Source organism: Athene cunicularia (assembly GCF_003259725.1).
Source record: "Athene cunicularia isolate RWA chromosome 9 unlocalized genomic scaffold, athCun1 chr9_part1, whole genome shotgun sequence".
NCBI classification, from domain to species: Eukaryota; Metazoa; Chordata; class Aves; order Strigiformes; family Strigidae; genus Athene; species Athene cunicularia.
Window position 1 is genome coordinate 14,841,058 of NW_020799110.1, and position 13,875 is coordinate 14,854,932.

General features: G+C 42.5%; 1 protein-coding gene across 2 annotated transcripts in view; it reads left to right on the top strand.

Moving 5' to 3' along the window:
- The window catches only part of LOC113483503 (melanotransferrin-like), a 23,190-nt gene extending 9,549 nt beyond the window's left edge, over window positions 1-13,641 (top strand). For both annotated transcript variants that reach the window (XM_026855105.1, XM_026855107.1), the window contains 12 exons: window positions 1,279-1,461; window positions 1,775-1,931; window positions 2,805-2,872; window positions 3,646-3,833; window positions 4,009-4,189; window positions 5,134-5,285; window positions 5,635-5,731; window positions 6,540-6,734; window positions 8,316-8,472; window positions 11,169-11,236; window positions 11,334-11,521; window positions 12,335-13,641. In XM_026855105.1, coding sequence (XP_026710906.1) covers window positions 1,279-1,461; window positions 1,775-1,931; window positions 2,805-2,872; window positions 3,646-3,833; window positions 4,009-4,189; window positions 5,134-5,285; window positions 5,635-5,731; window positions 6,540-6,734; window positions 8,316-8,472; window positions 11,169-11,236; window positions 11,334-11,521; window positions 12,335-12,613 — 1,913 coding nt within the window. In that variant the 3' untranslated portion in view covers window positions 12,614-13,641. The remainder of the gene's footprint in view (window positions 1-1,278; window positions 1,462-1,774; window positions 1,932-2,804; window positions 2,873-3,645; window positions 3,834-4,008; window positions 4,190-5,133; window positions 5,286-5,634; window positions 5,732-6,539; window positions 6,735-8,315; window positions 8,473-11,168; window positions 11,237-11,333; window positions 11,522-12,334) is intronic.
- Window positions 13,642-13,875: the final 234 nt, after the last annotated feature.

The following is a 13,875-nucleotide window of genomic DNA, read 5'->3' on the forward strand; positions in this document are numbered from 1 at the left end:
CCCCCCCCCTCCCCCTTTTTTTTTTTTTGTACGGTCTCACGTCTCACTGCTTACTCTCCTTTCTGTTCCATACTTTGCAGATAAATTAATGAATTGCAAAACATAAATTGTGATTAGGTTTATCTCTCAATGCCATAAATTAGAGTAATTAGATTTTATTTTTAATTGTGTATGTGATTACCTGCTGGAAGAAAGGAATTGATAGATTCTGCTCCTTATCTAGGTGTCCTTAAGCTTTGAGTTTCTTTCAAGATAGAGACGGTAATTCAGTGGTGACTTGTCATCCTGACTAAGGGCTCAGCGTCAACATGTTTGTGCAGTTCAGAGCTGGAAGATGGCCCCCATAACTTTCAGAGACCCAAGGGAAGAAACAGCTCTGGAAGCAGTCTGCAGGCACTGGTGCCCCACCACTCTGTTGTGAGATGGAGCTGGATTTTATTTGCAGCTGGGTCTTAGTGTGATCGGGCTGAGGCATCCTTAGAAGTGCCTGTTGGGCTCAGCCTGCAGGGACTTGGATCACCTGCAGCAGCCCCCCTGCTCCTCCATTAACCACATCATAACCCTGACATGGAAACTGAATTTAAGATTCTCAAAACTAAATGGGCCTCATAATCCAGAGGCTGGCTATCTCCATTAATCAGGTTTTGAGCTCAAATCAGAGAAAAGTGAATGAAATGTAATGATTTCTAAATAAATAGATAAATCTAAAAAGTAAATAAATATAAATAAAGTGAGATTGAATGACCTTATGGTCACTTCAGACCCTAAACTCTTGACTGTATGTTATCTCAAACTGTAAAACAAAGAAAATGAAATCAGCTATGATGCTCCAGTGACATCAACTTGCTATGCTGTGTCTAAATTAAGATCAAATTAGTAGACAACTGGGGAATAATTTTTTTTTACCATGAATTATAACTACTTATTACTATTAATTATTTTAGTATTAATTATAGTAATCAATCCAAATATATTTAGAGACAGAGAAATTTTCTTCTTGGAAGGAACCTCTGGATGTCTTTCATCCTACCTCCCTTATAAAGCAGGGTGACCTTAAAAGTTAGACCAGATTGCTTGTGGCCTTTAACTATGACATTTCACACTGAAAAAGTAATGATGGACATTCACTCACAGCCAGCAGGTTCTCACCAAGGATGTGAACAATGTGGCTTGCCTGTGGGTAGGGGAAACAGAAGAGGCCACAAATCAGTGTATCTCACTATAATGCTGCTGCGAGGCTACTTTGGTCGCTTCTCTTTCTTCCTTTCTGTGGTGCAGAGATTGGAACTTCCTATTATGCCGTGGCTGTGGTAAGAAAGAGCTCCAACATCACCATCAACAGCTTGAAGGGTGTCAGTTCATGTCACACAGGCATCAACAGAACTGCAGGTTGGGATGTGCCAGTGGGCTATCTAATTGACAGCGGGCGCCTGGCAGCGATGGGGTGTGACCTTCCGAAAGGTAGGGGTTACAGGGCAAAGATTGTTCTTCACCCGTGCCTTTCCGTATGGTCTTGTGTGTGGACAGAAATGTCTGGTTCCAGCTGCTGTTTTGTTCCTTGGTTTTGATGCCCCTTGTGAGATGGAATAGGCCTAATGAAGGCCTCTGATGAAGACTGCAGGGTTTTTTTAAACTTGGAAACTGTCTTTTAAGAACAAAATGACTTATCCCTTCTAAACGTTTTTAGAGATGTACTGTGTAGATGTGTTACAGTGAGATTGTAGGATCTTGCTGATGCATTGCTAAAAATTTTTCATTCTTATTTCACATTTAGCTGTAAGTGACTATTTCAATGCAAGCTGTGTTCCTGGGGCAAATGGTGCAAACTATCCCAAATCCCTCTGTCATCTCTGCAAAGGGGATTCGGCTGGGCAGAACAAATGCAAACGAAGTTCTCAAGAGCGATACTATGACTACAGTGGGGCTTTCAGGTAAAAATCATGGCTCTGTCAATCTTTTTAGCGCTATGCTCTATCCATAGCTTTGTGTTCAGGCCTCACTGACAGGAAATTGAAGCCAGAGAACTTCCAGTTGACCTTGTTAGAAAATCTGCTGTTGTGTTAGGACAACCATGCTTTAAACCTAGAGACTGAACAAAAGTAATTCTAAACCCACTATTTAAGGTATTAATACCTGAGTATTAAAACCAAATGGATAGACAGCACTTACACTGGGCATGGAAATCCCACTGCTGTTTGCTTTGTCCAGCAGGTGTTAACACAAGTCCGAGTGTTTGTTTCTGCAGGTTGTATCTTTCCCAGTAAAACCTGATGACCCTTGGAGTCCGAGAGCTGAACTGCCACCCCACTCAGCTATTTCAGTCCCTCCACCTCAGCTGCACTGAATTACTGAGCTGCTCTGCCCCACATTTTTGCACACCAATCTTTCCATAGTTTTCCTTCCTCCTGTCTGTGTGTTGTGTTACAGCTCCCCGTCCCTGGGTAGTAACATTTACTGAGCAAGAGCAGAATTTGCTCGTGTGAAACTCTTGCTCCTCTCTATGTATTCCCCAAAGGATTGTGTGACTGCCTTAGAGAACTCTCCTGGACAAAGAAGGTCATGGTGTTTGTCCCAGGCAGTACTGAACATGTTGTCCATGTTCACCAAATGACAGTGATAGTTTACTTCATGCTCTAACAGCCACTAGTCTCTGCCTTGAGCAAAACTCCCAGCACGAAGAAATAGGTCAGTGTCTGTGGCTGCTGGATCATAGCTTACAGCCCTCTGGCTATCAGCAGGCAGAGTCCAGCGCATGGGAGCTGTGCTTTGTAATGCGTCTTCATGGTTGGATTTATATTTATTAGGTGTTTGGCTGAAGGTGCTGGAGAGGTTGCTTTTGTGAAGCACAGCACAGTGCCTGAAAATACAGATGGTGAGTAATCCAGAAGCTTGTCGAACAGTGACTGCAAGGTCTGAAGTATGGTGTCTATAATGACAGAATAATATCGAATGTTTGATTTATTTTGAATTGAGGAATCAGCAAAAAATGCTCTAATAGTGAAAACAGATGCACTCACAGATGTATGCATGAGGAAACAGAGGAGTCCCTGTGATCCTTTTATTTTGTTTTGTTTTCTTTAAATGCTTGATAGTTTCAGTAAAGATTAGAATTGGAATCTTAATTTTATTCTGGAAAGAGAGCTTAAACAACACTAAACTCTTAGTTTTATAAAGACCTGGGCTGTTATATTGCTCCTGCCTACCCAGGGATTTCAGCAGAGACTAGCAGGAAGTTAAGAAGATGTGGCCTGGCCTATCTGGCACTTAGTGAAATCTACCTTGAGCATAACAATACTTTAATATCATGGGCCTGTCTGACCATCATTTACAGGGAAAAAAACAAAAAAAGGAAAGTGGCATGTGATCCTAGACTTAGGGAGGCTCTAGGTCCTGCTGCAGACCCCAGTACAGTTCAGAGCAGTCTCACAAGTATCTCTTCTCACGAGCTGTTTATTGTCTTTATCAGAGATACAAGACTAAAGGACCATGCAGATGCATGGGATACACTGTCAGGAATAGTTCAGAGATGCTCAGGAGATGCGTGTTCTGCTCCACGTGTGCACGTGACACTTAGAGCGGAGATGGAGCCAGAAGCATCAGCCCCACCTGATGTCTGTTCCACAAGCATGTTCTGTCTGATTTCAGGTAAAAGTTCTTCTTCATGGGCCCAGCGGCTTCGCTCCCGAGACTTCCAGCTTCTGTGCCGCAACGGCAACACAGCGGATGTGACAGAGTGGAGAACCTGCCACCTGGCCCGAGTCCCAGCTCGTGCCGTGGTTGCGCGGCCTGACACCGATGGGACAGTTGTCTTCCAGCTGCTGAACCAGGGACAAGTACGACACCATCAGTGCATTGCGTTTTAGAGGGCCTCTCCCACCTATCTAGCTGAACTGAAGACAGGATATCTGGGCACCTTCAGCTCTGTGGGGTTTGAAGGGGTATGGGATGTCACACATCCCAGGTAGAGGGGTGTGTGACAGGTGCTTTTTTCTTTCTTTAACATGACAGCAAAGATTTAATGGGGTCGGCACCAAGTTTCAGATGTTTGACTCGGCAGCCTACGGTGCCCAGAATCTTCTGTTCAGAGACTCCACCACAGAGCTCGTTGCAATCACAGCTCAGAATTACCAGGCATGGCTGGGTGATGAGTATCTTCATGCCATGCAAGCCCTGAGCTGCAACCCCAACAGTAAGTTATCTTTAGATTCCTATTCATAACCAAGAACAGAGATATCTGATAACAGAAACCATCTTTATTCTGCTTTATTTTCCTCTGACTCTTGGAGGGTTATGGCAAGATGCCAACCTAATCATTGAACGTGGAGAAAGGTCTCTTTTTGACCTAGAAAGAGTATCACGTTGCAGAATACTTTTCTGTGCAAATTGGCCCACTTTGTGTTATAAGGTGCGGGCATTTTCCACCCTTTCTGCTATATGCGAGACATCAATCTGGTACATTGCTACTGCTACCTGGTACTCCATTTCTTACCTGCTAACAAGGGGAAGTAGTAATGTGTGTTGTGTAAATCCTCAGGTAATATGTAAAGAATGTATGAATGGGTTCCTAGCAGAGAATCTCTTCCAGAAGCTGAAGAAACCCTCAGCTGCTCTTTATTGAAGAGTTAACAGTCTTTGGTACTATTGGAAGAATGCAGAAATGACATGATGTGCATTCTGACAAAGCCAGAAACACAAGTTGTAAGAATCTCTGCCTTAGAAATGTAATAATCATGGCAACTGAGCCTCCCAGAGGCCATGCTCTGTGCTGTGGCAAAGCCCCCACCTCCCAGACTTGTCTCTTCTGGGCATTGCTCAGTGACTGTCAGCTATGAGGGTGCCTGTGTCAGGGTGGTTTTTTGCTCCACCCAGCTAATACATTACAGCTGCATTAAATGGTCAATAATTGTAGGAGTTCTTGTTCCTTTGCTATGGATAGATTTGCAGTGTGGACATAACACTAATGAGGAGAGCTCTGTGGTTCCTAGTCAGGTATAAGTCTGAGATTGAGAGAAACACAGAAGTAAACATTTTTAATAACTTGTATGGTATGTATGTGACAGTGGGCAGTGTGTGTCCCTCCTTGTCTATTACAAAGAAACTGAACTGTCGTATTTGCTTTCCATTTGTGTGCAGCATTGCCAGAAAGCCTGAATTGGTGTGTTATATCCACTGAGGAGATTTGGAAATGTGGTGAAATGGCCGTTGCCTTTAAGAAAAAGAATTTGAAACCAGCAATTCAGTGTACTTCAGCCAAGACAAAGGAGCAGTGCATGGAGCTGATCCAGGTAGGCTGCTATAAGCCTTGTGCAGTAAACCAAATGAACACAAGCTGCTCTCTGCTGGGTAGGCAGGATCAGATGGATACACCCTTATGTGACCAGCAGAAATACTGGATTTCACAGAGGTGATCTGTAGTTCACATGATATGGATGGGCCTGAACCCTGATGATACTCAGTTGTGATGAGGGCATTGTTGCCCATCTAGCTCAAGTCTGTATGTGTGAAATCTCCTGTCCTCATTTCACTGATGATGCTTTATGCAGGTTTTTGGGGGTTTCTGTAGCAGTGTATTGCTCTTTTACTGTCAGACTTGCCCTTCCAGATGCAACAGGTATCCTAACTTTTATTTTTCAGAAAAAGGAAAGTGATGCTGTAGTTCTGGGTGGAGCTGATATTTACACAGCTGGGAAGACATACGGCCTTGTACCAGCTGCTGGAGAAAGTTACTCTGGTAAGAAGGTCAGGAAACATAAATATAGACCTTATTTTTCCAGGTTGTTTGAAAATAGCTCTAAAAGCACAACTTTGGTTGCCTAGCACTGCTGGGAAAACTGTTTTCAAAGGAAATGAGAATTACTATCCTCCTGTCATGGGTAGAGGAGGAAATAAGTATGGGATGAATTCCTACAATGAGTTTGTGGCAGTTTTGAGTCTTGTACCTCTTTATTTGTCTTTTCAATTCTGAAAAAAATATTTACAATGGAAAAAATAGTATTCACAAAATAAAAATATTTTTACCATAAGCAGAAATACAGAAATTACACAGTAGATTCTAGTTAGAAACAAATTCTCCCTGTCAGTGTGGCTGCTTCAGATTCTGATGAAAAAGGACTTGTGGGCATTGTGTCACTAAGGCAGAATTTCAGTATGCTGCAAAACTCATAGAAATTTTAATACAGGCTTGACTTTTCCCATAAAAATAACTACTTAAAGCAGTTTTGCCAAGTCACTAATGGCCCAAATGTTGTTTTTCAGGGGATATATTTATAAGAGCTGATATTAACAAGAACACTTCCCTGTTCAGCTCTAGGTTATTCAGTTCAAGTGCATAGCAGTACCAGTATACAGGCTATAAGCGAATGCAACATTGTGAAGCAGTAGAAGTGAAGAATAATTACATGTACATTTATAATTCCTGACCAGCTGATTGTTGGTGCAGTTGAAGTTGGCACCATGTAAGTGTAATGATCTGTAGATGATCATTAAGCAGTGGGAATGCTTAAAGGAAGCTGTAATGCATTTTGGTTTTTTTCTGCAAGCGGATGACAACAGCAGTGCATACTATGCTGTGGCACTGGTGAAACGAAGTCCGTCCAATGCCTTCACCATCAGTGACCTGAAAGGGAAGAAGTCCTGCCACACAGGACTGGGGAGAACTGCTGGATGGAATATCCCCATTGGTGTGCTAATAAAGAGGGGTATTATCAAGGCCAGAGACTGTAATATTCCTCAAGGTAAAACAACAGTACTACATGTCAAAAATGCAGTAACAGTCTAATCATAAACATTCATTAGGGAAGTAATTTTGACATTTCATAGCTCTATATTAAGCTCATCTGTTTGTGAAGGGGCATTGTGTTTTTAATGTAATGATCTGAAATTTTAAGTTTGCCACCAGAGTAGGCTAATGGAGGGGTCATACTGAGAATGTTATATCTAACACAAAACTATTCCTTTGCCTCTTTATCACAAAATCATTGGCTAATTTAGGTTGGAAGGGACCTTTGGAGGTCATCTAGTCCAACCAACTGCTCAAAGCAGGTCCAGTTACATCAGACTGCCCAGGGCCATGTACAGGCAAGTTTTGAGTAACTCCTAGGATGGAGATTACATACAACCTTGCTATACCCCTATCCTAGTGCTTGACCATCCTTCGTATAAAGAATATTTTTCGTGTATCTTATCTGAATTTTCCTTCTTGTAACTTCAGTCTGTTGCTCCTCATCCTTTTGCTCTGCATCTGAGAAGGATCTAGCTTGAATAATCCACTAGGTAAATGAAGACAGCAATACACAGTCTTATATCCAGGCTGACCAAACCCACTCTCAGCCCGGTGCTCCATCCCTCTGAGCATTCTACTCTCCTTCCACTGTATTTGCTCTAGAATATCAATGTCTTTCTAAACTGGAAGCTCAAAACTTGGCACAGATATCAGAGGAGAGTAATTTCTTCCCTTCAGTGCTCCACTAACACAACCCAGTATGCTATTAGCCTTCATAGGCACAAAAGCATGCTGCTGGCTCTTGGTTAACTTGTTGTCCACCAGGATCCACAGGTCCTCTTCTTACAGAGCTGCTTTTCAGCCTGCCAGTCCCCAGTCTTTCATGGTCCTAAAAGCATGATTCTGCATTTATGTTTGTTGAACTTTGAGGGTCCTGTCAGCCTGTTTCTTCAGCCTGTCAGGGTCCATCTCAGTGGCAGCCCTGGCCTCTGGTGTATCAAACTGCAAAAGCTTATTCCAGTTTTCAGAAATGCATTTGAAGAGTCCATTGCTTTTTGTATTTCATCAACTTTTAGCTTATCATATGATCTTGAAAATTTTGCTTTCACACTTGTCTGCCTCAGCTCTTGCTTGAGGATACTGACCCAAGTCAGATATCAATAATAGGACAGTCACAGAAACTCACATTGTCTATACAGTTGTACACCCTCTAGGTGGTACTTCCAGCTCTGGGATGTCACTGCAGTAAATGATGTATCCTTGTCCTGAATTTCAGTGCATTTGGTTTCAAACTTTATTTAGTAATGGAACAATGTAGCATAACAAGCAAAGGATCTGTGACCATAGGACTCCAGATTCAAATTTTGCTTGCCAGTTTCCTATCTCCCAGGAAACTCTTTGGTGTCATTACATAATTAACCTAGTGTTGCTTTGAAAATATTTTAAAAGTTGTCATTTGTGAATTCCAGTAAGGCATGTTTCTAGTGTTCTACTGAAACCTGCATTGGTTATAACTTCATTACAATCTAACTACCTTTATTGTGAAGAGGTCACACTTTTCACTCCTTATATTGGTTTGTCTGTCTTTCTCCAGCTGTGAGTGAGTTTTTCTCTGCCAGCTGTGTGCCTGCAGCTAAACAGGACAATTACCCATCAAAACTCTGTCAGCTGTGTATTGGAGATGATCATGGAAACAATAAATGCAGTGCAAGTAGCCAAGAACGTTATTACAGCTACAGTGGAGCCTTCAGGTAATTAATACATAGGGTTATTTAGTCTGTCAGCTTGTCAAAGTGCAAAGAGGAGCTATTTTCCATCCCAGTCAGCAAAAAGCAGTTACTGTGGCTTCAGTTAGATGGCATGTGCCATAAATGAAGTGGGCCATGTGTCCCCAGATGTCTTCAGCAATATAGGTGTGTCATAAGTCATTACACTAGATTATGTCAAAGCCTTTTGCCAGCTTCCTGGCCTGCAGCCAAGCAGATGGCCATCAGCCAAATCCATGTCTCTGTTTATAGAGCAATGGGCACCTACCATGTGAGGACCAAGTGGATTGTCATCGGTCTCCAGTCTTGCTTTTAGTGTGACAGACACTCTGCCACTCTGAATGGTTGGGTCATCCATAAAGAGCTTTAGCAGGGAAGCAGGCAAATAGTAGCTGGTATCTGGCTGCTGTGAGTCCATGCTGAGCAGGGCAGGCTACTGAAAGGGAGCCAGGAGTGGGTCTTCCCTGTCCCTACTCATCGGTGGCTGTATGTGAAGGCAGGTTTCTGAACAGCACGAACAACTGTGGTCAATGTTAAACATCAAATCCTCTTCAAAACAAGATTTCTTAAAGGTACAGAGGGAAGTAGTATAAAATGGAATAAATACTTTGTGTAACAGCAGGCATCTACATATGGGGCCATGCCCAAAGACAATGAAACTCTTAGTAGTGTAGCACTTCCTTTTCCTGCGGTAAATGCCTTCACCTTGAGGTAGTGGTGCATGCAACAGAGCTGGCAGTGAGATTCAGTTTCCTTCGGGGGAGGAGACTAACAGCAGCTGCCTGGTAAATAATGAAGTGCTAGACTTAGAGAACTACTTTTTCCTAATCTGTTTCGTTGTGTCCAGCTGCTGCCTTGGTCCATGCCTTGCAGACAAACTCCACATACTCTGTTGTATTTCATAGCTTAAGAGCTAGCTACCAGTCACCAAAGGAGTAAGCAACAAATGCTGTTACAGGCTGTATGAGTCTTGCTCATATTAAAAGTTTGTGCTTTTGATAATAGTACCCATACAGCCCAAACTTTATATGGAGATCACTTTTTTCTTCTTTTTTTTTTTTTTTTTTTTTTTTTTTTTTTTTTTTTATAGGGAAGATGTTTAATTCATTGAGTGATGTGGAAAGTTTTAGGTATTTAAAAGGTTAGGATTTGGGTGAAAAATGGAGGGTCACATTCCTCTGCAAGGTAGGGATGGGTCTGATGGTCTGTGATGGTTAGGTGATCTTCTCTGAAAGAAGAATGGCTGACATGAGCTTAAAATGCTGCTTCAGATTTCCAGATTCCTTCAGCTCTGCAGATCTTCAGACTAACCTGACTAGAGGTATGAGAGGTCATTCAGTTTGTGTATAATTCACTACTTGGGGTAGATTAAACTGTCAGAGTACCGAAATGTCTGTTGGGAACAGCCTTTTCTGATGGGAAACAACACCTACTGTGTCCTCAGGTCTCTGCATGACAGGGTCAGCCACATGGTGACAAGACCTTTGATTATAACCGTGCATGTTAAACTGGGTACATGTGGAATAGATATGTAATTTTGGTAACTGTTAGCAATAATAACTTCCCCTCACATTTTGTGCTATATAAACCATGCTCAGTTACAGCTTTAAATTGTCTTCCTTTAGGAGATGCATCTTGAAAACTCTTATTGAATAAACTACAAGTCACCACCACTAAACTCTCTTACCACCCATCCTCTGCAAGTGCACACTACCCAAAATACCTGGGAAGTTAGATCTCTTTGCTAGCTCACTCAGCTCACTGAATTGAGGTTGATTTTATTTGTGCTATTTGCTGTTTGAAGCAAATGCCATACATTTATCCTATCTGCTGACTTCATATTTCAGGCCTAGCAAAAATCTAACAGTCTGTGATGCCTGTTGTATCGTGCACTAGACACCACCAAGATGTAAGGTGGGAAACAGCAAATGCTGATAAAGGTGTGTTGTTCTACACCTCTGCCCTGAAACCTTCTGGAATGGGATACCACACTTGTAGAAGGGGAGGAGATTTTAGGGTCCCCTTGGCATGTTGGGCCGCTTCTGCTTCAGAAGGTTAGGGGAGACTTAGTTCTGGAAGAGTATCCTTAGAAACTGCAGTTAGATCAGCTGGATGTCTTCAGCGTGCAGGGCTGTAGAAGCAGTGTCTGTGCGAGCACCACGGTCACTCTAACTTGGAAAGAAGAGGAAAAAAAAAAAAGTATACAGTGTGAGTGTGCACACATGCATATATGCAGAATTTTATAAACTCTTTGGCTATGCACTCGAATGATTTTAGGCAAAAAAGTCTTAATGACATATACTTTGTATATGGTTTAAAAAGGAGTGGAAGCTGCAGCTAGTCGATGGGGAATGCTTCATTGAGTCACATATTTTGTGTTTCTTTGCTCATCTAATACTGGCCTTTTCGTGTCTCACACTGTTTTTAATTAAAAAAAATCCTGCTGTATTTCTCTCTTAAAATTCTTAATTCAGAATATTTTTAATAAACTTGCAAAGATGTTGGTTTTCTCTTAAGATGCTTTATTTCTCTGATTTTTTTCTTATTGTCTTAGGGTCCAGTGCATTTGTTTGCAGGAATTTATGTAAGAAAAAATGAATTCTAAACCTTTCAGTTATTAGAAAAAATGTGGTTCACATAAAGATGCTTTGAATTGAATTTTTATCTTTCATTTCCCAAAGGTGCCTGGCACAGGACTCTGGGGATGTGGCCTTTGTCAAGCACTCGACAGTGTTTGAGAACACAGATGGTACTTAGTTTTACATATCTCTTTATTAGAAATCAGTTACTGTTCTTAAACCTTTTTGCTCTAAAGTATTCAGTGAGTGACCAGTTTCTTTTTCCAGGTAAAAATACTGATAGTTGGGCCCAAAACTTGAAGTCCAGTGATTTCCAGTTACTGTGTCCAAATGGTGCCCGTGCAGAAGTCACCCAGTTTGCTGAATGTCACCTGGCTCAGGTGCCAGCTCAGGCCATTATGGTTCACCCGGATACCAGCGTTTTCGCTCTGTACGGACTGCTGGACAAAGCCCAGGTATTGATAATCCGTTTATTCTGTGGGGGAGTTACGTATGGTCTGGCACAGACCAAGGATAAAGACAACAGGACCATACTGCCATACTGTTCCCTGCATCATGGGCCTGGCAGCACATGCGCTGTGCAGAGCCCTGCTGTTGGAGTGGGACAGAGGTGGTGAAATAGAACCCGTGTAATTCTCCTAGTAAAACCACTCTGGTGCAAAAGGATTTCACCTTTTTGCCTAGCCACTGGTTTCAGGGGTAATCTTCCTGGAGCTTAAGGTGTTTTCCCAAACTGCTTGACTTTGAAGTCTACAAGAAATAGAGTACATGCCAACACTTTTCCATCCTGGAATCTTCCTAGGAGTGCAACAGAATGTTGCTGGGTATATTTATGCTGCAGCCATGTATATGGTAAACCATCTAGGCAGACCATGCCTGGCTGCCACAGCTAGGTTCTTGTTAATACAGAAGTTAACTAGTTTAAAAGCAATACTGAGTATCTCCATGCTAAGCTTCAGTCATTTGTGTAACTCCTGTGCAGCCAAACCCTGTATTAAACAACAATATTTAGACAATTTTTTTTTAAATGCAGCTCTTTCCAGATAGTAACTAAAAAAAACAAAATCACAAATGCTGTTCTTTTAATTGCTAATGGCAGAATTCTGTATCTAATCTACTGGAGTGTCTAAAAGCAAACACATCAGAGAGATTCTGCAGTTGTGTATGCACTTTTCATCTACAAAACAATTCCTAATGTCTTTCATGTTACATGAGAGGAATGTGGCACTTAATCTTGCAAAATACTGAAATATATGTATTGTTTTCAGGATTACTTTGGAAATAGCAGCAATGGAAATGGATTCAAAATGTTTGATTCTTCAACTTTTCAAGGAAAAAACTTGATCTTTAAAGATTCTGCTGTTGAGATTGTGCCAGTAGAAGAGAGGAGGACATATGCAGAATGGCTGGGGAGTGAATATATTGAGTCCCTTGAAGGGCTGCAAACACCACAGTGTTCTGGGGCAGGCAATAAGATAAGACAATACCTACTCATGACTACTGTCGTTCCCCTTCTTATTTTATGTCAGATACAAGGTTTGGACTAGCATGGTCCAAATGCCAACTTCCAGGTCACCTCTGCCCTACCACACCTTTTCTTCAGATAAGCTGCTGTTTGGATAACCTGTTGTGCTAACATTGGAATGCCTCTTCCTGCCTCTTTGCAGGGCAAGTGCTAACAGCACCTGCTCATCGGGGGAGTGGGGTAGGGCTGGAAGCAGCCCCTGTCCTCAAGGATGGGGTGGAATTTGGGGCAGAAGCCAGCAATACAGTGTCAGCATGGTTTACAAGATCAGTCCAGAACTGGAGTATCTTTGTCATCTTGCTGATGTTGAACCATCATGGGTGGGAGGATTCCCAGGTACTGTTAGATACTGGGTTTCTGACCTGTAGAAGAATTTCTGTGTCTTGGAAGACAGTATCAAAAACTGTGTCTAGTGAATCCTCTCTGGCCTCCTGGCTGGTTACATTCAGACTCCTACATCCCTGCTTACCCCATCCTACCCTTGTTGGGAGCACGCTTCTCCTGAGCTCTGCTGCCAGAAGAGGTGAGTGCACAGAGGGTGGATAGAGACACGACCTGCAGTCCAGAATACAGCTTCTGTCATGGGCAAGGTCCTCCACCTTCCAGTAGAAGAAACTAAGGGCAATCTCTAAAGTCATTGGACAAAGAAGGTGGCCAGAGGGACTTGGAGGGGAAAAGAACGAAGCCAGATGTGTGCGTCCACTGAGCTTGTTGACTTTCCACAACCAGTGCTCTCACTGCTTGAGAGAGATGCCATCTGCCCTGTGATTTTTAATTTGATGCAATCTCCATCAAGAAACTTGTGGCTGTCCTCCTTCCACATGGGGTTATCTTGAATGCCTGTGCATGAAACTTGTATTTGCTGTTAGTGAAACAAAGTAGTTCACTTCTGATTAACAGTTTCTCTATCTATTGGCTTGTAGCATTTGGGTTTTATTTTTACCCATATAGCTGCAATAACAACAACTGTTGCTGTGCTGCTGGCAGGCAGCGTCCTCCTGACTGCAGCTACTGCCTCATGATCCTGGGATGAAAAGGCATTCGGTCTAACAGAGCTGGTAAAACCAGATAATCATCCTGTAAATAAGTGAAAATAACGAATAAATATGAGGAGTAATTACAGTTTATCTAGACTTCGGCCTGATAGCTACACTCCTCGCTGTTCTGAGAAGTGAGCATTCGCCCCCCGCTGCTCTGCCCCCCGATTCCTTTGCGCCAAGGTTACTGGGCCAAGGGGAAGGAGCAAAGCGCGGCCCCCGCCGGTGGCTGCAGAGCTTGGGGCCT